Source organism: Nilaparvata lugens, chromosome X, assembly GCF_014356525.2.
Source record: "Nilaparvata lugens isolate BPH chromosome X, ASM1435652v1, whole genome shotgun sequence".
Taxonomy (NCBI): Eukaryota; Metazoa; Arthropoda; class Insecta; order Hemiptera; family Delphacidae; genus Nilaparvata; species Nilaparvata lugens.
Window position 1 is genome coordinate 45,704,953 of NC_052518.1, and position 25,662 is coordinate 45,730,614.

The 25,662-nt window shown below is 33.8% G+C and overlaps 1 protein-coding gene across 1 annotated transcript in view; it reads left to right on the forward strand.

Moving 5' to 3' along the window:
* LOC111050245 overlaps window positions 1-25,662 on the forward strand; it is a 205,018-nt gene that overhangs the window by 139,560 nt on the left and 39,796 nt on the right. Inside the window, exons 4-7 of the mRNA XM_039441952.1 lie at window positions 9,328-9,419; window positions 11,573-11,653; window positions 12,263-12,362; window positions 15,748-16,858. Of these exons, the coding sequence (XP_039297886.1) occupies window positions 9,328-9,419; window positions 11,573-11,653; window positions 12,263-12,362; window positions 15,748-16,858 (1,384 nt within the window). The remainder of the gene's footprint in view (window positions 1-9,327; window positions 9,420-11,572; window positions 11,654-12,262; window positions 12,363-15,747; window positions 16,859-25,662) is intronic.

Here is a 25,662-nt window from a genome sequence, read left to right on the forward strand (position 1 = left end):
CCTTTAATTCGTCTGTCATGCTCTGCTATTTAGTTGGATCTATGTCTTTCGGTGTCTTGAATGATGCCTTTCAGTGACAACCCAGCTCGCTCGCCCTCTCCTCATTTTAACTTTAATAATAATAATGGGAACAATATTCAGGACACAGGCATAATATTAGCTAACAAACTTCACCCTCTTAAGAATCTTTTTAAAGCCGCTCATCTCAATGTTCAATCCCTCAGCTGCCACATTGATGAACTGAGAGCAATTTTCAGATCTCAAGACTTCAATTTAATAGGTATTTCAGAATCATTTCTCAAACCTAGTATTCATTCTAGCCAAGTTGCATTGCCCGGAAATAATCTTTTTCGAAATGATAGGCTTAATAAGGCTTGTGGAGGGGTTGCAGTCTTTGTAAAAAGATTATATAAAAACAAAAATATTTATCTCATCAGAGCCAGACCTGAATTCATGTTACTTGAATTATCTTTATCTAGCTCTAATAAACTACTTGTTGGTATCTGCTATCGCCCACCAAAAATCGGCCACTTCAGTGACTTCGAAAATGCCTTACTTTCTTTCATGCCTCATTATAATCGAATACTAGTTATGGGAGATATGAACACTGACCTTGGGGAGAATTGGGGAGAATATACTTGGAAAGGATGGCAACTTCATACTATTCACGAAGCGCAAGGACTAACAACTAAAAACGTAGTATTAATTAGAGTAGATTACCAGAACAGGGACATTTATAACAGTATCCAACATGCAATAGTTGCTCTTTCACGCCACACCAATACTTTCAGATATTTAACTACGAGTGTAGAAAAAGATGCAATAGACAAACTCATTGATAAATTAAGAACAACAAAGGAAACTGATCTTGAAAAGTGGAACAGGGATAGATTATGCATGCTTGATAACATACTTGATCATGGCTGATATTGATGAAATTCTTACTTTGCTGGAAATTGATAACATCACTCCTGAAATCGATGAGTATATCAATTATGTTCCTTCAATAAATGGAAAAAATATTGAATTCTTAAATATCTTCTCGACCAATATCCGCAGCCTTCATGCAAATTTCATTCAGTTAATCTGTTGTATAAACAGCTTAAAAACAGATATCCATGTAATAGTTCTTACTGAAACTTGGCTAACCGAGAACATTCCTTTTACTTACAAGATCCCATGTTACACCGAAGTAAATAAATATTCGAAAATTAACAAATGCGATGGTCTGTGCATTTATATTAGAGATAATATTGATGTCAGTGTGATCGCTTGTGACATTGTTGATGCAAACTCGTTGTGCTTGGACTTGAAAACACCAAATGATAAAATGTTCAGAGTTATAGGAATTTATAGATCACCCAGTAATCATAACACCGAGAATTTTGTCAACAGCCTAAACCATTTCCTTGACAATATACCCAATTCAATGAGTGTTTGTATGGTTGGTGATATAAATATAAATATTCAATCAACTAGTATACAGGTTCAGGAATACATGCATATTTTAATGAGCAAAGGCTTTAAATCTCATATAAATGGAAGTACTAGAGTATCAACCACATCTGAATCGTGCATAGATCATATCTTTTTCAAAAACACAAATAGCAATTTCAGCTTTATATTTGGGAATATCTTCAAGACAACAATAACGGATCATTATACGGTTCTATTACATTTAGGTAATGAACGGAATCCCAAAACCACTTCAAATAGAAATATGCCTGCCTAAAAATAGCATAAAAATATCATACAACTTTAGACTTCTTGCTGAAAAATTGGAAAAAGAAAACTGGAATACAATTTTTGGAAATGAAGATATAGATATACTTGTTGAAAAGTTTGTAGAACGATTAAATGGTATTACTAATTCAGTCAAAACTGAGATAAACATTCCTCGCCGAAATCGCCCTTTGAAGCCTTGGATAACGCAAGGAATAATAAGATCAATTACTATACGGGATAGAATGCTTGATAGAATAAGGAAAGTTCCTGCAAATGCTGATTCAATAAATGAATACAGAATTTATCGGAACACATTGAATAGGCTCATAAATGAAGCGAAGGAGAAATATTATAAAGTTAAAATAGAGCAATGTCAAAACAATAGTTCAAAGCTTTGGAGGAGTATTAATGAGGCAATCGGGGAAGGAAAAAAGGAGTGTAACAGGATCAGAGTTGAGGCCAACAGGCTGTATGACTTTTTTACCAATGTTGGTGAAAGACAGGCTATAGCTTTGAACAATGAACTAGCGAATTCTCCCAACTTTGATCACAACAACGATATAACCGAAACACCTCTACTGAATTCTTTCTTCATGAGACCAACAGATTCTAAAGAAATTGAAGAGACAATAAAAGAGCTGAAGAATAACTGCGCCCCAGGAATGGATAATCTCAATAACACAGTACTCAAGCAAATAGGCCACCACACTATTTCACAACCACTAGCCACGACTTTTAATATAAATGTTTTGAGCAAGGCTACTTCCCCAAACACTTCAAAAAAGCCAAAATAAAACCTCTCTTCAAGCAAGGAGATCCATCAAATCCTGGCAATTACAGGCCAATCAGTAATCTGGCAAAAATTATGGAAAAGATTATAAAGAAGAGATTAGTCCTGTTTTTGAGCAAACATAAAATAATAAATGAAAATCAATTTGGATTTCAGGCTGAGAAGAGTACGGAAGATGCATTAATTAAATTTGCTAATACTGTTTCACAAAACCTGAATTCCAATTACAAATCTATAGCGGTTTTCTTGGATATCAAAAAGCTTTTGATACTATTCCACATTACTCCCTTTACAATAAATTCGAGAAATATGGCTTCAGGGGAATTTTTCTAGAATCAATTAAAAGCTATTTGAGAGATAGAACACAGTCTTTAACAATAAATGGATGTACCTCTAAAATGACCTCTTACGGGTTGTCTCAGGGAACTGTACTTTCACCAATCCTTTTTATTATTTATGTGAATGATTTACTGAGCCTGAAACTAAAAAACTCAACAACTATATCATTCGCAGATGACACTGCAGCTGTTTTCTATGGAAAATCGTGGATCGAGGCTCATGAAATTGCAGAACAGAATTGTTTTCTTATTAAAAAATGGTTAGACAAAAACACTTTGAGCTTGAACATTGATAAAACCAATTACATCACCTTTGCACTCAATACAACTGGTAAACCCGACGAAAATATGAATCTGAGACTACATTCAAACTGCAACATGAACTTCAATAACTGCACTTGTCCCATAATAAAAAGAGTAACAAGCACAAAATATCTAGGCGTCATAATAGATGAATATTTGAAGTGGGACATCCATATCAAATTTTTATGCAAAAGAATCAGATATCTTTCTTATAAATTCTACGAAGCAAAAAAAATTCTAAACTCAAGTCATCTTAAAATGGTATACTTTGCACTGGTACAGTCCATAGTTCAGTATGGTATTTCAGTATGGGGGGGCTGTTATAATTCCCACTTGGAAGAGCTTTTCATAATTCAAAAAAGAATCATTAAAACAATCTTAAATAAGCCTAGACTTTTCCCAACCAACCTGACTTTTGAAGAGTTTAACCACAGAATTAATAATAGCAATAAATAAATAAAAATTAATTTCTAATATAAACATAACATGGCTAACAACATAACTATGGCTATGCCATGTCATATATATATATATATATATATAATATATATATATATATATATATTTATGTTATTTATTTTATACTGTAATGTTTTTTTATTGATGTAATTAATTTTTATTTCATATTGATGTATCTTATATATATATATATATATATATATATATATATACATATATATATATAAATAAATAACATAAATATGAGAACACATTACAATATTAGAAGGCAATTTATACATGTTATGTGGTGAAGAAGGGTAGAGGATGAAAAGTTCTTCCAACTATGGCTATCCATGTCATAGGAAGGCTTTTGATCCTTTGAATTTTTGGAAAGGATTGGGAAAGGGATGTGATAAAGTACAAGTAGGGGAAGTGAGCGCACTAATCAGAAAAGTTCTCTGTTAACTTATATATAATTAAATATATATAAAATATATATATATATATATATAAAATATATATATATATATAAAATATATTATATATAAAATTTATATATATATATATATATATATATATGTGTGTGTGTGTGTGGTGTGTGTGTGTGTGTGTGTGTGTGTGTGTGTGGTGTGTGTGTGTGTGTGTGTGTGTGTGTGTGTGTGTGTGTGTGTGGTGTGTGTGTGTGGTGTGTGTGTGTGTGTGTGTGTGAATAAATAAATTGAAAAAATTGAAATTGACTTACCTTTGGACGATATTAACAAACATTTCATTTCACATTCGACACAACGTGACGAGACAGTCATCAATAATCATATTAATAATCTCAAACATCAGGTAACCAATCTAAATGTACCACTTCAAAACAAATTCAACTTCCAACTAATATCTGAACTGGACGTTTTTAAAGCAATACAACGTAGTCACAGCAATGCAATGGGGGTGGATAACATACCTATTAAAAAAAATATTGTTTGCAGTGTTGCCCACCATAACATTCATTTTTAACAAGTCCCTTGAAAACAACGAATTTCCTGAAAATTGGAAGCTTGCTCTAGTACATCCACTAAACAAAGTCACCTCTCCCAATAAAGTTGAAGATTTCAGACCAATTAGTATTTTACCCGCTCTGTCCAAAATACTTGAGAGAATTGTTCATTCACAAGTTGTAGAGTTTCTCGAAGCCAATAGGAAACTACATAATTTCCAATCTGGATTCAGAAAATCTTTTTTTACTGAAACCGCTCTCTTGCGTGTCACCGATGATATTAGGTTAGCTATGGATCAAAGAAAGTGTACTGTCCTCAGTCTGACTTCTCAAAAGCATTCAACACTGTAGATCATGAAATTCACTTAAACAAACTAGCTATTCTTGGGTTTAGTTATCAAACCCTTGCATGGTTCAAATCCTATCTCTCAGGTAGAAAGCAATGTGTGTCTGTTAAAAACTATAGGTCTAATTGGATAAATGTTAACCATGGCGTCGCTCAAGGTTCTATCTTAGGCCCCCTACTCTTCACTCTATGCGAATGACCTACCCTCTGTCATCAAATTTTCTAGTTTCCATACTTATGCTGATGACCTTCAAATTTATGCAAGCTGCCCAATCACTAAAATTAATGAAACAGTAAATAAAATGAATCACGCTATAATTTCAATAGTAGAATGGACAAAGAAAAACGGACCAAAACTCAACCCTATAAAAACTCAGCCCATAATAATTGGATATTCAAGACTAGTAAACAACATCGATTTAAACTCACTGAACAATATTAATGTTGATGGTGTCGAAGTAGCTTACTGTGATTCAGTTAAAAACCTTGGAATTATTATGAACAAAAATCTTGACTGGTCTGATCAAATTAATGAGACTTGTAAATTTTTTATTCTCTGTCATGCATTCATTGAAGAAGGTGCAAGATATTCTTCCCAGAAAAATTAGATTGTTACTAGTCAAATCGCTCATATTCCCACATCTTATGTATTGTAATTCTGTGCTCAATAATATGCAAGTAACCTTAAACGATAAACTTCAGCGATGTCAAAACTATTGCCTCAGGTTTGTTTACTCTCTCCAACGCCATGAATGAATCACTCAAGCCCATATTGATAGTTCAACTTAAAAGTTACCTGATCAGAGAATGCTTTGTATAATCAAGCTTGTTAGGGACATTTTAAAATATGGTGAACCAATCTATTTCAAAAACGATTTTAAATTTGTATCTGAAGGTAGGAGAATTGATGCTTCCCACACTAGAACAGGTGAAAATACTCTAAGAATTCCAAATCATCGAACAACTATTTATAAAAAATCCTTCCTTGTTAGCGGTTGTCGTGCATGGAATGCACTCCCAAATCAAATTAGGTCCATAGAGAGTCGAGCGGGCTTCACCCGTACATTGAGACATTATCTTTTAGAAAAAATGGCTGAAACTGTCCAACCCTAGAGCAGCATGACATTCAATTAAACCTACATTATTCTTATCCTTTATAATCATTTCCCTCCACTCCATAGTAAAAATTATGGGTTTTCTCTTTTTTATTTCTTTCATGTAAATTTAGCATAAAAAATTGCATGGTTGCCTGTAAAGTTGGTATACGGGCGAAAGTTTTACGTGACAATGACTTTGAGTGGTAAAATAATTTTAATGTGAATATTCATTCCTATAGTAGGAAGAAGGATGAAATAATAGTAACAATTTAAAACATTTATTTATACATAGAATTATATTTAAAACATTAATTTATACAAAGAATCTCGCACTGAATTTCATATTAACAAAATTTTATTTTTACCTTCACACATCCTCAACAAAATCACTCTGTCTCTCTCGCTCTTAGGTGGGCTAACTGTGCTCGATTCAATTTTTTACATAGCAAGTCGCGCTCATTTTTTCAAGTTAAACAAATTATTGGCTGAGAAACGATTTATACTACTTTTGTGATTGAAAACTACCACAACATTGGTATTATTACAACATAACCTATCCACTTATACCTATTATACTTACACTTATACCTATTCACTTATACGTATTCACATAACCTATTCACTAAGTAGTGGCGCAGTCGCAGGAGATTGCTCCGTTTCACTCTCTCTCCAGGTGAATGCTTCGGGTCGCTGCTGGTTGCTCGCCACTGCTCCTATTCGTGCTCTTTCCAGACGACCGTGAACCGAAACGAACGCTCTCACTCGCTCTCATTGTGAGCGCATAACGTGGGAACGTAACGCAGTTTCTTGAAGAGTCACCCGGCAAACCAATTTATAAGACGTTGTCACGTCAAAAATGTGTATAGGCTACATCTAAGATTGTTTCTTATTCTAACTCTTCCTCGAGTGGATTTTAGCAACCTTATTCTATATCCCTTCCCCTCTTTTTTGTATTATAATTCCCCTTCATAATTCCCCAATTAGAATTATTATTATTCCTCCATGAACTTTCATAATCATATTATCTTGATACTTACATGAACTAATCCCTTTTGTACAATAATTTCCCTTTGTCATTAACATAATTTTTGGATTTAAATCTACAAATCTTTTTTCTAATAATAAATTTCATTATTCCAATTATTATATCATATTGATTTTCTAATTATTGGGAATTAACTTTTTCTTTATTTTTTCCCCTTATTATTATTTACTCTTTTCTGTTAATTGATTTAACTAAATTATTTATCGTTTCTATGATTTGGTTTTTACTTATTGATATTATTTTCGCTTAGACATAATATTTCGTTTGAATTTTCAACTTTCTTTTTTTACGGTTAAGTGCTGAAGGGGAGGGTATCCTTGATACCCTCTCTGAGAATGGACTTCTTAAGGTCCAAACTTCACCGTTTCATCTGAAAACATTACAGTAGTATCTTAACTTTTGCATTTTTCATCATTATTCTTGCTCAATATTATTGTAGAACTCATCAGTTTAATATGATTCACCATGTCATTTTACCGCTACTGGTATTTATTTTTAACGCTAGAACGTAAGTTGAATTATGTTTTGTTCAACACATGAATAAAGGAATCTGAATCTGAATCTGAACTTCTAGGTGGTCAGCCCCATAAGAAACTGCTTAAGCATTCTCTTTTTTGGTAAGGCGTTTCTCTTTAATGACCCATTATATTTTGTTATTAAGATTAAAAAAAAAAATACTCTGGTAGAGTAGATATTATAAGTTCAAGTGTTAACATTTTTTGAGGATTTTCGGGTAGATGAATAGATTTAGGTATATTTTTGCAATGGACGTTCCAGTATTTTCTTATTGAGTAGCCAAATTGTTATCTATAACTATATAAATAGGACAGAACAGAGCAAAGGAAATTGATTGATTGATTGATTGGATCCAAGAAAAATGTACTTTGATTTAGGAATATGACATTCTAATAACACCTATTTCAAATGTGTCAACACTTGAAAGAGTAATATTTACTCTACCAGAATATTTTTTCCCATTGATAAAAGAGAGAAAATCTGCATAAATGATGCCGGCAGCAGTTTCTTATGGAGTCCACCTCGTAGTGAAGGGAGAAACAAGCTGTGCTGATCGGGTTTTGTTGGGTTTTCCTCAAAAGTCAGAATTGCACTATTTCATTACTATGTTCCATATTCCCTTCTCGTACAAATCACGTATACTTCACGTGAATTAATAACTGTTCATTGTTTATCTCTTGGTAAGTTAGTTATTAAATATTAACAATAGAGTGGAAGATGCCAACACCATTCCCATATTACATCAATCAATTGAATAAATGGTGATTATTCTGAATACGGAAAGCTTGAAAAAATCAATTAAAATGTTTTGTTGCGATAATCAAGTGTTAAAGTTCACTTATTTGATCAACATTTTATTCTGCACTAGCTATTCAAAGGATGGAAGTATAGTTGTGTGTGATATTTTTGTATTACTGATATATTCCAATTAGCATGCACAGTAGTTTAGTTACCCGACTAAGGTTTCAGGAGCTATTCATCCTCAGTGATTTCAACCTCGAGAAATTAATCCATTGTAAAATCGCAAAGAATTTTTCAAATGGGGCATTACTTAGAAATGCTCCAGGTTGTAACCGGCCATTCAAAATCCACCAATCCACAATGTTTTCAATACTTTTCTGAAAATTATCATTGTTTATTATCATAATTCTATTTCTTGAAAGTGTAACTAGCTGCATAAGTGATACATAAATAATTTATTGAACAGTATGGGTTTGAAATAAGGTGTCGATTTTCAAATCAGTACTTTGGTGAATCTAAGTTCCAAGTTTATTCTTATCGTAGAGTACTTCAAATTGTATAGAATTAAAACAATCTGTGATCTTGAATAATTTAGTGATTTAAAGTGAATGAAAAGTTATTCAACATGTATTCAAATGATGAAAATTACATTGTCGAACAATTTTTGTCCTCCGAAGTTCAATTTTAATGGATTAAAGTTCACTCTTTTCGTATTACGCTTGAATGATACACAGTGACTAATTGACTTGAGAGTTGAAAACATTCTTTATGTTTATTCCAAAACTTAATAAATTTTAGAGATTTCAATGTTGGTCTACTCTTGCATTATCACAATAATTATTGGCGTTCATCATCTTTCTATTACTAGCGTTCCAAATTAAAATAACAGGTTCAAGTTTCGTGAGATTGTCATTTAAAATGAAGTTGGGTAAGATTAGATGGACGTCAAACAACTGGCGAATTTTTGGTAAACGTTCATTGCGACGTGTTTCTGCCGCAGGACTTGAAGAGCCCTTCCTGGCTGCATGCGATGTATTTGCACAGTACCAACACCAAGATGATGTCGCTAGTCCCAGTGCTCAGGCTTTACAGGTAAACTTTCATTTTTAACAGCTATTCCGGCCACTAACCATACTGCAGGCATGCTTGTACAAGCAAACCTAACATGAAAGAGCAGACTAATGGTAAGATGTTTACATCAGTCGAAACGACTTGAACAGTTTCTAGCATAAAGTAAACTACCAATAACAACAAATAAACCGCAGGAAAAATTACAAATTATAATGTTACTATAATAATTTAACCTCAAATAGAGCAGCCGAGGAAAAATTATCAATGAAGAATCGTAGAAACAAAAACCTAACCTCAAATTCAAATAGTTGTTTTTTTTTGCTTGAAGCCTTTCGCTGACAACTCAAAAAACTTGTACAGGCGTGCTTGACAAACCTGCAGTATATTCAGTGGCTGGCCTCACTTCCTATCCAGAGACTCAAGTAAAACTTTTTACCTTGGGGAAAAGTATAAAGTAGCATTAATCATAGGACTACCTGAGGCATGATGCTCATGACGAATGACTAGGTTGTAATCCATTTAAATTGTGATATAATATACTTTCAACACTAAAGAGCTCTCGTAGATCCGAAGTGCTTTCTTGGACATCACAGAACGGCTCCCTGTTAAATTTGAGAAGAAAAATATCAAAACAATTATTTTTTTATCCAATTGAAACTAAAGTAGATTATCAATAAGTAAATGGTCCAGGGACCTACAACACTAGCAATGGCAGGGTCACCCTGGTCAAGCACTTGGTAAAAGGCTGCTCGCAGACGCAAGCCCTCGCTTCACCAGCTGGCTGGTGAGTCTGGGTAGAGGTCAGGTCAAGCAGGTGATTGCCCTGATTACTGTACATGGCCACTTCAGGAAACATCTCCACACAATTGGACTCAGAAATGAAAGCCAGATGTGTAGGCTTTGTAATCAGTCTGTAGAGACTGCTAAGCATATCATACTGGATTGCGAAAGTCTTGGAGCTGGAAGAAGGGCTCTGTTTGGCTGCAAGCAACCAGGTGAGGAATGGGATGTTGGTATAGGGAAGAAACTCCTGGACCTTATAAAGGACACGAGAGTTGGTTTGCCTAACTAACATGCTTTGGGACACACAATAAGCTTCGGTTGACGTGTGAGGTTCTCTCTCTGAACCTTTGGATCTTTGAATCCGTCCCTTCAAAAACATAAACATAAAAAGTAGATAATTATTTGTGCATCTAGGGGATAAAGTTGAAATTTTATCCCTGATGAAAAGACTGAATGCACACTACGTTTTCGCTCCACCTTCACCAATAACTTTAATTGACTTCGCCTTCATATAATATCTTGCTCTATGTACAATTTCGTATCCTCGCAGAGAAGAGCATAGAGCATAGAGCTCTTCATGGAGCATGGAGCATAGAGACAAGGCTGCTGGATAATTATGACAGTTGTGTCACTCTGTTCCTCCTGTTCCTATAGAGTTCTCTATTGCATTTTATCTAAATGTGGTTACCTCCATTCTTTCATAACTCATTCACATCTTTCTCAAATCTCTATCCTAGTAACCAGGAATAATATAATAATTTTCTCAATTCCATATTTTTCCAATAATTCATGAAACATGTTCTTTCAAATACAATCACTATATCTTTAATTGATTTTCATTTTTTTTGAAATCCTATTTCTGGACGATCCCTTAAATTGTAGGATATTATTTCTTTTGAATATAGATTACCAGTTTTACTTGATGAGAACTTTTATATTTCTTGAGCCTCTCCACACTTGACAGTATGAGTTCTCTTATTAAACTAGTTGTTTATTTGTTATTTTGGTCGATATGATTTTCAAACAATTACAATTTACTGGATCAAGATCATACCTTTTGATCACATACACTTTTGCATTTTTGGCCTAAAATGTTTGTTTAAATGTCATATCATCATTCATATACGCTTTTATTCCAACAGAGAGTGTGGTTTTGACTTCAATCATTAAAAATATTTCAATTAGCAGAATGGGTTGAAAATTTTTGTCATAAGTTACATGAGTTACATAGATCTATCTATCTCTCTATTTATCTAAAGAGTTGATCACTGACAAAAATGATCACTCTGGATCAATAATAATTGCAGCTCATTGCACAGTTCAAGACCTTTTTACATGTAAGACCTTAACAATCGCTATAAATCTATTTTCTAAACTTGTATTTTTTCCAGAATATTAGAGAGCAAATGGCCGTAAGCCTTGCGAAGATGAAGGACCTTGAAGAACAGGTCAAGCTTATTCCAGTCCTCCAGGTATTCCATCCATAATTTTCTACGATTCAATAATCCAAAAAATCTTAGATAATGAATAATGAAATTGGATTCAATAATCCAATCATAATAAGACTTCAATAATCAAAGCCCCAAACATCCGAACCACTTGTTTGACGGTGCTATACACTTTACAGTTCAGATATGTAACATTTTATTTTGGTTTGTTTCTTGTTAATTATTTCTGTCCGTCTGTACTTCAGGCCTGTGTTTTCAAAACCCAGCCCAACATGGCTGGATACAAACTAAATTGAGTATTTTGATATTGTCAAAAAAATGTTATTTCATATTCAAAAGTTAGATTAATCTAAGATCAGATACTCTATATTTAAAGTCACTAAAATAATAATTTAAAATCACAGTAATATTTTGCTCATTGCAGTTTGAAACCTTTTAGTTTGGCGAGGTTTTGATGCACTGAGATGAGTTGAAGAAACCAGTGAAGATTTTTTTTAAGCTTATTATAAACAATAGTTTAGCCTTTAGACGAACTAATAAAAACTGAAATTTATAGTTATGCTATATGCATGTATTTTTCACTCTCCTTTCTGCAGTCTTGTGTTTCTTATCATGGAAATTCTTCTGAAACAGGTTCAACTATCTGTTTTGAAAGAAGAAAAACGTCAGATGCTACTGCACCTTAATAATGCAGAATCTACTAAATTGAAAGAAGACAAAATTATTAAATCAGGTAATATCACCAGGTTTATATTATTTCTTTTCTCTATCATATTATGTTTAATATTGTTTGTTTTTCAATTTATTTTGGTTTCTACATATTTCATTCTACGAGTTATTCTCGATAATAACAAGGATCGATCTACATCTTTCTTTGTGAATTAATCGAATTTTACCTTGAGGTAGACTGTTGGGAATACGTTTTTTCTACAACTACTCGTAAAACACATCTCTAAGTACTGAAAATTCATCTCAAAACAGCTAATTTTAAGTAGGGAACCGGTAATCTATTTTATGCTTGCAGCGCATCCATGTGCATTACGGTTTTTCTTTTTCGCTCCCTAAAATTAAGAAATCTTAATTTTTTGACTTTATCCACTGATTGATTGCTAGTTCTAGTTTTATGATATAATAATATATCCACAATGTATCGTGAGATAACTGTTTTGTTCAAGCAATAAAGTTGTGTTTTACGCTCTCAATACATACGAGTAGATAGCTATTTTGTACGAACAGACATAGAAAAGGAATTTCCGTCTATGTACTGTGCAGGGTGGGTCAGATAAGTTTACTGTGCATCTATTTTATGTGTTCTACATTTTCGATACCGAATCGTGATCGTTGTCAAAATTTTGACAACATTGAATATGACCACAGCATGTAAAATTAGTCATGAAATGGATGCACAGTAACCAAGTAGCTATCTTCTTCTCCTTCTCTATTTTCTTTATATTTTACCTGTCCAAATAAATAGAATATCTATTTACCCATTACTTTTTTCTTAATTATCCCTCTACCACAGGCTAGATAGCTAGATAGCTAATCCCACGCTTAGGCCCATCAGGACCGCTGTATACTAATCACCTTAGAAAGACATGTGAGTAATCTAGGACACCATAGAGCGATTATGAAGTCAGTGGATATGATCGAAACGCTTTTTTTAATTTTTTTGTTTCCTCCACCGTCTATAGTACATGAAAATAGTTATTTGTGCAACTAGTGCACAAAGTGACAGTTTGCTGCACCGAAAGAAACGGTTTATGCACGAGCCGTAGGTGAGGGCGGAATGGTTTCTTGAGTACAGCAGAGGAACTTTGTGCACGTATTTCACATTAAATTTTCCCTACAGTTACCATTGAATATGAAAAGCGGTTGATTATGGGTAAAATGATGGCTGAAATCCATCAAATGTTTGTCTGTATAATTTTGTTACTAATAACAACTTTAATTTATTTTAAACTTGATAATCCAATTGAAAATTAATAATCGATAATTTATTCAAATTAAAAATTAAATTAATCCAATTAATTTGATAAATCTTAATTTCTAAATAATTTTTCAACCAATTTATGGATGAAAAAATATTATTTGAAATAATGAATAATTAATAATATTCAAAATGTATAATTTAATGAGCTCTCATTTTTATTTATTTGGAAATCAGAAAAAATACAGATAGAACAAATTCGCATTCAAAATACACGCCAACAATGTCAACAGCTGATTGGGATGGCTGCAAGATAATATGCAAAGTGTTAAGAGTACGCAAAGTAACACTTTGTGCACTAGTACAGAAAAGTGATTCTTTGCGTTCTGTAATCAGTGCAGGAATGGTCACTTTTCAAGGTAACTGTAGGAAAAGTAAATTCCTGTGGCTTTTAGTTGTTGGGGGTCCCTTTCGGTCCTATATCGCCTGAATATACAGGGTGGGTGAAAAGTCCGAGAATGGCTTATATCTCATACACAATAGCTATTTATGTATTAAGAGCGTAATGCGCGACTTTATCGCTCGCACAAAACAGTTATCACGCGACGTGAAGTGGAGCGTGATAATTTTGCGAGAGTGATAAATAAGCATTACGCGCGAATGACATACAATTTTTTTTCTACAACTGCACAAACCTGTTTAATTACTTATATCTGGCGGAGTTAATAATAATTTGTCTACACTGATATCCATTATGGTTGCAGAACCGGTAGTCCGGTACAATTACCGACTTTTTAGGTTAAGAACTGACCTACTTTTGGTGAGCTGCTTATCATCAACTGATTAGCGAGCATAAAGAAACTCTTCTGCGCATGCGCGAATGATTAGCGAGCGTAAAGAAAATCTACTGCTCATGCGCAGATGGTTAGCGTGCGAAAAAGTAGATTCTCCTCAGAAATAAGCTGTTTTACGAGGAGAATTAGTATGTAAATTCTTGTATTACGTGCAGTTGTAGAAAAAGGTTATTTGACGGTGGGTGTGATTGGGGATCCTATTCAAATTGAAAATACTACTTCACTATGACTTGAAAAATCTGGTCCGCCATATTGCATGCAACTTTATTTTTTAAAATAGGAAGGTGGTCATGCAATACATGATTTCGATGCGAAATTTCAAGAAAAAATGCGGAGTTAATAATAATTTGTCTACACTGATATCCATTATGGTTGCAGAACCGGTAGTCCGGTACAATTACCGACTTTTTAGGTTAAGAACTGACCTACTTTTGGTGAGCTGCTTATCATCAACTGATTAGCGAGCATAAAGAAACTCTTCTGCGCATGCGCGAATGATTAGCGAGCGTAAAGAAAATCTACTGCTCATGCGCAGATGGTTAGCGTGCGAAAAAGTAGATTCTCCTCAGAAATAAGCTGTTTTACGAGGAGAATTAGTATGTAAATTCTTGTATTACGTGCAGTTGTAGAAAAAGGTTATTTGACGGTGGGTGTGATTGGGGATCCTATTCAAATTGAAAATACTACTTCACTATGACTTGAAAAATCTGGTCCGCCATATTGCATGCAACTTTATTTTTTAAAATAGGAAGGTGGTCATGCAATACATGATTTCGATGCGAAATTTCAAGAAAAAATTAATGGCGAAAACCGCATATCGATATCTCAAACTATTCAGAAGATATTCACATTATTCTTATCAATATCAAAAAGTGAAAGAGATATAGAAAACGTTGTTAGATCAATATCATAGGAAATTATGTAATCTTTAATTTCTTATAGAATAGTCATGTCTGTAAAATGCATAGTTTTCGAGTTATATGCGAGAAACCAAAAAATTGTACCTTTAACTCACCCCCACCCCCTTAGCACAGTGGGTAGGGGTGGAGACTTTTGATATGCTTACCTCCTTACTACCCTAAACATAACTGTGGGGTCAAAAATTGTCTTCTAAACTTTTCTCTCTATACCCTTTTTTTGAGCATTCATTGCCTGGACTAAAAACTGTTCAGTTTACAGAAAATTTACAACAGACAAAAAAGTTAGCAGATTTTATCAAGATTTCAAGGATACCTCATTTATCAAGATTGGTCAGAGAATAACAGAGAAATTAATTATTTTAACTCGTGGTTTAAAAGCATCCTAATACAAGTATTTTGTTACTTTGATGTTCTCAGATGGCGTTGGCGTTGTTGTTAGAGATGTTGGCGTGATGTGTGGCGCTGTGATGAGAGATGTTGGTATCTCACATAGTTTTCCAAAATTAAGGAGCTTTGGTACACAAATGAGTTCAGTCAGTTCGCCTGATGTTGTCAACTACGTAGACCAAAAGAAGGAAACTAAAGAAAACACAGCATCCACTGAGTTGAGAATGAATCAAGTCTATTCTGAAAACGAACTCGACCATAATATTGCTAAAGCAATAAAACTCTACGAAGAAACTTTCCGGCATCATTTGTCACCAAAGAAAAATGATTATACCAACTTTAAAAGCACAGCGTCGCAGGTGAATTTGATAAATGAATCTGTTCTAAAAATAATTGAGAAGAAGGACTCTGGGACTCAAGTTTCGCCTAGCAAACGGTCCAAAGATGTCGGCTCAATAGCAAAACCGAAAACAAGTGATATTGGAATCAACTCTATTGTCAGGGTAAGACATTTTGGCTCTTCGGACAACAGAATTGATCAAAGTGTTTGTGATAAATGTTCGATCAAAAGTCACAGTATTGGTGTTGGTACATCACCTAATGATTTCGTACCATTATCGCTCAACTCTCTAAATATAACAAGAAGTAAATCGTTTGACCTAACTGGAAAATCTATCGCGATTCTGAAAAAGAAAATTGCGACTAGGTCAATTGCATGTAGTACTCATAACCCGGTAACTTTAAATAGAAGCACAGACACATCCGAATATTCCAAGCAAAATATGAAAGATATTGGCGTCAATACAGTGAAAAGAAAGTTGGTTGATGCAGCCGTTGGTGAATCTAGTTATTTGTGTGATAATAAAACCAGTTGTTATGATTATGAAGATTGCAGTGCGACTGTGAAACATTCGTCTCGAAACAGCTCTCAAACTCAAATAAAACATGAACAAACAACGACGCCAACTGTATCAAGAATTCCAAGACCTACAACTCTGGCTATTTCTAATAATGTGACGTCAACAATGATAAACAACATGAAATTTATGCGCCAACAAACATACTCAAAAGAAATGGGTAGCATTACTTCTATCCACGATCCTCCTGGGTCACCAAAAACAACCAGAGCTGTTTTTCAAAGGTATGTCGACTGTTTTTTGTTGTATTTCTTAGCATGCTAATTACCAAACAATTTTTGTCACAAATTAATCACTATCCTTAATAGTTGATTGTTTTGTTTTTGTTTGTTTGTTTTTGTTTTTAATATCTTCCCAGAGACTCTTAACAGAGTATGAGAATTGTCAAAAAAATGCTTGAATACATTACTTTCAATAAGAAAAAATATACATGACACATACTCATATACATACATACACACACACATACATATAAACATATCAACACACAAAGGGCCCCTCCCTACACATATATTCATGTGTGGTATAAAATACACCTTCCATCAATAATTCTTATAACTTCCTTCCGAATAAATTGAGATCTTCAACGTTTTTCATATCATCATGAAGCTTTCTAAAAAATTTAAGACCCATATATGTTGGCTTCTTTTCAAAAAGAGCTGTCCTATGGTACATGGAAGCAAAGTCTCCTCTATTTCTGGTTTGATACCTGTGGGAATCACTATTTCTAGCCGAAGCCTTATTTCTCCTGAAGTACATAATCACCTCATAAATGTAAAGAGAGGGAACGGTGATAATGCCTAGCTCCTTGAAATGATTCCTGCAAGATTCGAGAGGCATAATTCCTTTTATTGACCGTATAGCTTTTTTCTGCAGCCTGAAAACTCTTTCAAAATTCTGACAGGACCCACCCCAGACAACAATGGCATAGCGAATATGTGACATAATTAGGGAATGGAAGACTGCCATTGTCAGTTTGGAATCATTTAACCTTCTAATCTGTCTGAGTGCAAAAACACCTGAGGAGATTCTATTACAAAGCTGATCAATATAGTAATCCCATGATAAATACTGGTCTAAAGCTACCCCTAGGAACTTAACAAAAAGAGGCTTGTCAACATTTGTATTATTTACCTGGACATTAATATTATGTGTTGGCCTAGAGTTATTCTTATGTCTAAACTGTAAGTATTGTGATTTCGATTCATTTATTCCAAGCTTGAGTTGTTGAAGGTATTGGGCTATGGCATTTATGTTTAAAAAAGTGACAATTTCTAAAACATTCACATCTTGTGATCCACAAATGTAGGAAGTGTCGTCAGCATATAATAGAACTCTACCCAGTGATATAACCTGTGGTATGTCATTCACATACAAAAGAAACAACAATGGTCCAAGGATACTTCCTTGTGGGACACCTGCATTTACTGATAAACTATTCGATAAATGTTTCATCAACTGCCCACCTTCCACCCTTGAAATCTCAACAACTTGAGACCTATTCAGGAGATAGGACCTGAACCACTCTAGCTCAATACCTCTCACACCCACTCTCTCCAACCTCTTCATCAAGATCTCATGGTCCACACAGTCAAAAGCTTTGCTTAAATCCAGGAAAACTCCAACAGTATTTTTCCCCATGTCCATCATGTCAATTATGTCCTCAAACATAGATGCAATTGCCGTCTTCGTGGATTTATCCTTCTAAAAACCATGCTGCTCCTGCGCCAATATTCCATTCTGCATAAGATGCTCAACAAGACAAATTAACATGCATTTTTCAAACACCTTGCCATCATAATATACTAATTATGGTCAAAATTACAAACTTCATCTCATTCTGCAAGGAAACTAAGAAATGACTGTTTGAAATAAACGAAACTTGGGTTTCAAGAAATATATTAGGATAGAATAAAGATAATATTCATATATGTTTATGTTCTATTGTTTTTATCTCAAATTAATTTATTGTGATGCGCTGCAGGCTAAATTATATTATTAATTGCACACTGGCCACGCTTACTTGATATAGTGGTCAGTTAATTTCCAAGAAATATTTGTGGAATTTCTTAGTTCTTCATGGTGGAAATGGAATTCATCATTCATTCATTATCATAATGATTATGTTTAGTATGAAAATGTTAATCTTTCGTGAATCTTCAGTTTGTCGTGAACTTTTGAGAAATTATATCCAATAATAATAATAGATATGTGTCAAATCAAAATGAAATGAAAATTTAAATATTCATTCATTATATTATTTCTAACAGTATTATTATAATGATATTTCACTAACTTTTGATTGATTCATCCATTATGGTATTCCCGTTCAGAATGTTTTGAAATGGTAACAAGTTATTCAGTATCAAAATTTGGGATTCGAATAGTTTTGGGCCATGCCTGTTATTCTTTCCCAAACATATTTATATGATTTGTAATTTTATCCACAAATGAATGAATGAATGTATGTATTCCTGCACGTAGCTAACGTATGGATTATACCTTTATAGATTCTTGCATGTCACATTAATAAATCTCTGCTACAGATTTAGAAATCAAGTCTCGATGGTTTGGAGAGCATATTATTGGAGTGATTATTTTACTCTGCTGCTTCTAATATGTTCACTACCTTTGTTTGATTTTAGACCATAGACATGAAAAGCTATGCCCACCTGTATCACTCCATCTTTATTGAGAATTTTCCTAACTCTTCTCATCACAAAGTTTCCATAATCTTGCAGCGTATTGAAGTTTTGAAAAGTGAAGTAGGAGTTGAATTCAGGAGAGCCATGTCATCATTATGCGAATTTGTCAACGATATTTAGGGATTTAGTCAAATCCACAACTAGTTCCACTTACAATTTCATGGGCCAAGTGAGATTAAGAGTTTTTTTCAAATATCCATCAGATGTTGACAGAGATTGCGGTTATTGTAGAAATGCATGCTGCACTAAAACTTCAATGCTGAATTATCTTTAAACAGCTACCTAGTAAAAATACAGAGATCAGATCTTTTTGTTCTAGAATTAACTAAGACTAGGATTTTTGTTTGATTGCATCGTGGAGAATGAAAGAACTCTGTTTCTTTTTATAGGTGAGAATACACTTTTACAATTTGCCACAACTATGTTCAGATAAGAATCGTTGGAGACCGAATAACTATTTCTTTCTATACGTTCAAAAGAGAATCACACACTTCTTCACTTGCTTCCAGACCATTGATAACATTATGCAGATTCTGTTGTCCATCAGAGTCTTGAAGAAAAATGTTATGTTCTCTTGAGAAGATTATGCTTCTGGAAATCATTCTCATCTCTCATTATTCTTGTTTTACTTCATTAGATGACTTTCTTCACAATCTCCAGTGATATCCATAATGATGTCAACATACTTGAACAGAATATCTTTGATGGAAGATTTATTTATATAGTAGCAGCCATTTTAGGAAAGCCTTTGAAGAACTAGCTATTCCAATCACTCAGTTTTCGATGATCGAATGAGGGTTTGCTCCAAAGCATGATCGGTTGTCACATTTATTAAATTTTCAAGGTTTCATTTGACAGAGAATCAATGTATTGACTGTATAGATTTAATGTTTCCTTATTGGAAATTATTTTCTACTTCTATGGGTATTTTTTTATATTTTCTAGATATAACACCGACTTTATAACATAGTCTGTGTGATTGAATGAAAAAAGTATGGGATCTTTTCTCGTACAGTTTCTATGTGCAATACCAGAGTCCTTCCTTATGAGCATGAATACAATTTAAGATAATTTAAACTATGTTACAATAATCAGTCATAAATTTCAAGTAGTCATTGATTTTGATTCTAAAAAACTCCACAAATAGCTCCTGACTTCTTTCAAATATACTTTGACAATCTCTCATATTTGAACCGTTCATGAGTCCTTGTAGTTGTTTCATTGAATTGATTGCTTGCTCTCACACCTTAATTATACTGATCTCCCCTCAATAGATCTCCAACAGTATGCTCACAAAATATTTCAAATTCAGTCGAACTCAGCCAGATGAAAAGTATCTATTCGTAGATATAAGTTACAGAAATCAGTTGATAAAGCTGCGTTTACACCAAAGTTATTAACAAAATGTTAATAACTTAATCTTTATAGATTCTATTAGATTGAACGGAACTTGGCAAACACATATGTCCATCATATGTATGATAAGTTATGTTCAATCTAATAGAATCTATAAAGATTAAGTTATATTAACATCTCCTTAATAACTTTGGTGTAAACGCAGCTTTAGAGTTGTATTTCCTTTGTAATCAAATATTTAGTCATATCACATGGAAGTAATTGGCATTATTTGTTATTCAACTGTAAATTTATATTAAGAAAATATTTTACTCCTGTTACACGGTGCTCTATATGGGGTAGCCTATATTATTTGTTCAACTTACTCCATTACTTGACTTTCGCAATTCCAAAGTGATCATTGAACTAAATCGAATAATTATTCTCTCTCAATGGAATATCAGTTTTTTATCGACTGAGAAACACATTAGGATTCCTAACAGGATGGTTTATCATTACAATGTAATCATAAATAATGATAATGAGATGAAGTTTGTAATTTTGACCATAATTAGTATATTATGATGAGAATTATCAATTATTAAGGCTTGAGAGTTAAAAAATCGTGTTCAGCGACCGACAATACATAAGTTAGCGTTCCTGAAATACATAATTTGAATGCATAGACTAGTAGGAACGATGCGATAGACAGGCCATTACGCGCATTAATCATGGGGGAGGACCGCGCCGCAGCGTAACAGTGCTACTTATCCCCCTCCCACCGCCGCATCTATGATCGTAACCCCCAAACTATATATATCATTGGATTCAGCAAGAAACGGCCTACAACGTTTATTGGGAGCCTTTTCCTCTAAGTCGGCTAATTACTTGAATATTCGAGAAATAACAAAAAGTCCATAATAAAAAAATACATTTTTCGAGATATTTTATTTTTTTACGGAAAAACTATGCGGTTTATCGCAAAAATGTATAGGACCACATTGAAAGCCAGTTATGTGTACATAATATTGAGAAAAAATTAAAAGCTGTACTATGAATAGTAACTGCAGGACAGGCGATTTTATAAACGCGCGTTTTTTACAACTTACCCCCCTCCCCCCCAAGCTGTCGACCACCCTGGGACGTGACGACATTGAGTTTCATATACACTAAAGACCCCCTAACAATAATCCGAAGTCAAATTCTCTGCCTCTCTCATGTATGCTCAATGTAAGCCAGCGCCTGGACTATACAGATATACGCGCCGCGAACATAAGCAATTCACTTTTAATCAGCTGATAATATCTGTATTTTTACAGAAACAGTAAGATACAGTTATAAAAAACTTGGCATCATCTGATTAAAAGTGTATTGCTCATGTTCGCGGCGCGTAAATCTGTATGCACATTTATACATACCAAATTGCTAATACTAAACTAAGTTTTTATTATGATACCCCACTATAATATGTGTCGGGGTGATCATAATATTCTTTTCTAAAACATGTATAAAAAATGTAATTAGTAATTTTAGTTATAAAGGTTTTTTAGTTATTAAAGGTAGAATAAAAAGAAGACAGTAGTTCATTCTATATTCTATTTACAATGAGCTCCTCGGTCTGGTAAATGTCATTATCATATAACCAATTCCGTACTGCTCTTTTAAATCTATTTATATTTATTTCGTCCTTTGCGATCTGCGGGATTTTATTGTTAATTCTAGATAAATATTGTACAGATTTCTGACCAAAAGCTGTGTTCATTCTGGGAACGAGAAGAAAATTCAGATTTCTAATTCTGGTGTTGAAGCTATGGAAAATTAAATCGGTAAAATTTGTATCCTTCTCAAATATAAATTACTAAAACTAATACATATAACTGTCTGACGCTGAGAACTCTACTTTCGGTGAACAATTCACTTGTTGGAAAACGGTTGTTTTTGTTTGTCATAACCTTAAGAATACGTTTCAGAGCTTTAAAAATTGAATCTATTAAGTTGTAATTTGCTGCACCCCAAACCAACAGTCCATATCTCAAAAGTGACTCTACAAGTGAGGAATATACTATTTTAATCATATCTTTACTAATTATATGACGAAGCTGGTAGAACTTATAAATGAGCTTTCTTATTTTCTTAGTTGTGTACGATATATGCTCATCCCATTTCAATAGATTATCTACAATTATACCTAGATATTTAACATTATCAGAGCGCTTAATGAGAGGACAATCACTGTTTCGATTCTCCCCTTTACAATAATGGAGCTTCATTGATGACTTTGATGGTTTGGTGCTATCAATTATAGAAAAGGTTAAGAAATTTGTTTTTCTTGCATTTAATGCTAATAGGTTGTTCCCCATCCATGTGGTGACCCTGGAGAGTTCTGTTTCTGCTGTTTGAAATACCTCATCCCAGTTTCTACCCTGGAAAAGCAGGGCCGTGTCATCAGCAAATGCTATTACCCTACCTCCGATTCGAATGGAGCACAACTCATTTGCAAATATAAGATATAAAATTGGGCCCAAAACTGTTCCTTGAGGAATTCCAAATTCCATGGATCCTTCTGCACTCATGTGACTTCCAACTTTTGTTCTCTGCTGACGGTTGCTAAGGTAGGATTTGAACCACTCCAGAGTTGTATTTCTTATTCCTATTGCTTCAAGTTTTTCAAGTAATAAATCATGTGACACAGAGTCAAAGATCCCAAACACTTATTTTTTCCTCTAGGTTATGGATAACCAATTTTGACAACTCCAGAACTGCTGATTCCGTACTCATTCCATTATGAGAACCAAATTGGTTTGGAGAAATTATATTATACTTTTCCAGATAGCTCATCAACCAAGCTTTCACTAACTTTTCCAGTATTTTTGATAAGTTACTTATTAGTGATATAGGCCTATAGTTACTTAAAATTAGCTTATCACCTCCCTTATGGATAGGTCTGACAAAAATTAATTTCATTGCTTTAGGAAATGTTCCAGTTAATAGACTCAAGTTGAAGACATGACCCAGAGGTTTACAAATTAATTCTCTAATGCCTTTTAAAATTCTATTATCAAAACCATCAAGATCCGGCGCACTACTGTTTCTTAAAGAGTTTATAGCTTCAATAATCTCTTGCTCAATTATGGGTAGAAAAATCATAGAATTGGGTACTCTTACACTCGGCTTATAACTATTTACAATATCACTTATATTCTTACCTAAACTATCTGATATTTCCTTGGCCATGTTTTCTCCTATACTAACAAAGTATTCATTAATGAGATTTAGTAATAAATTAGGATTCTCTTTCAATGTTACAACATTATTTCCTATTTTTACAGCATTCAATTGATCTGTCCTCTCTCGGTTTGAATCAGTGGCATCCTTTATGATCTCCCAAGTTTTCTCGATGTTATTGAATTTATTCTTGAAGTGATCTTCTTTTGAACTCTGGATAAGCGACGTCAGCGTATTCCTGTAGAGACGATAATGGGCTGCTAGTTCTTGATTTTCTGGTTGTAATTTCCTCTTTTTATTCTGAAGATTCCTTTTTCTAATGGATAAGACAAGCCCTCTCTTAATCCAAGGTTTGATGATCTTAATTTTCTTTTTTGGTCTGTACTGATGAGAGTTATTATCCATGTGGTGTTGTAAAATTTCTATAAAGTTTTCGTAGGCCATATCTGTATCATTACTTTCAAGAACCCCCTCCCAGTGCTCCTCTGCTAGACATGTTCTTAGACCAGCTAAATTAATTGTTTTTCGGTTTGAGGAATCGGTTTCATGTAGATTGTTACTTGCACCCGGACATCTTTGTAGACCCAAAACGGTGATAAAATGATCTGTGATGCTAGAGTGGTATATTATTGGATGTATCTGTTGTTTGGAGTTTGTTAATATGTGATCCAGGCATGTCGATGTCTCTAGTGTTACCCTGGTGGCTTGTTTGATGCAGATCTTCAAGCCATGTTCGCTCAATAAATCAAGATATTCGTCGAGTTGTTGATGTTGATTAGGTAGCATCGTATTAATGTTGAAGTCTCCTGCGCATATTATTAACTGTCCTCGCAAACTATTGAGAACACTTTCCAAATCCTCTAAAAACTCTGTTATATTGTAGTTCGATGAAGATCTATAAATTGCTAATATGTTGTATTTTTCCTTAGTAGTTTGTAATTATTGTAGGTGGAGAACATTTGCCTGTCTAATTTCAACTCGGCTGACAGTACATTTAGAACATTTTTCGTGTATACTACGACTCCATCATTCTGATTACGGTTGTTTGACGAGTAAACATTATTATATCCCTTCAACTCTTTTGAAATATGATCATTCTTAATCCAACACTCTGTTAATATAATCACATCAAAATCATAAGACATATCATGTAGTTAATTAGATCATCGAAAGTCTTATTCATACTTCTGATATTGAGGCTAAAAACAGTTAGGTCACAGTTTTCAAGTGCATCATGGAGTTTTTGTGCATCTTCTACCAAACTGTCCTGTATTTCATCCATTGCATCCAGATCATTTGCAACATATAAAATATCATTATTGTTCATGATTTTGTGTTGTTTAGATGCATTCCTCCCTGCAGGTTGATCAACATTCCTTCGTGCCATCTCTTGATATATCACACTCCATAACATTTTTTGTTATTGACGACATCAGATCGTTCATCAGTACAAGAATATTACTGCAATCTCTTACTTTCCAACTTGACGGTCTGGGGCCCATTTCATAAAAGTCACAAGTTACTTATTCACCTATAAATTTTAGCAGAACGGGAAACTAGCCATATGTAGTAGCCGCACCATGATATGGACTCTTTTGACATTGTTTCAAATGCAATCTCGAGTGCAGCTACTATAGCATAATAACGAACTTGTTACCTTTAGGAATGTGATACGTTTCTATAGTGACTAGTTATTTTTGAAGAACATCAAGTCTTTTATAGTGATAACATGTTTTACAGATAATATTCCTCAATCATCTGTT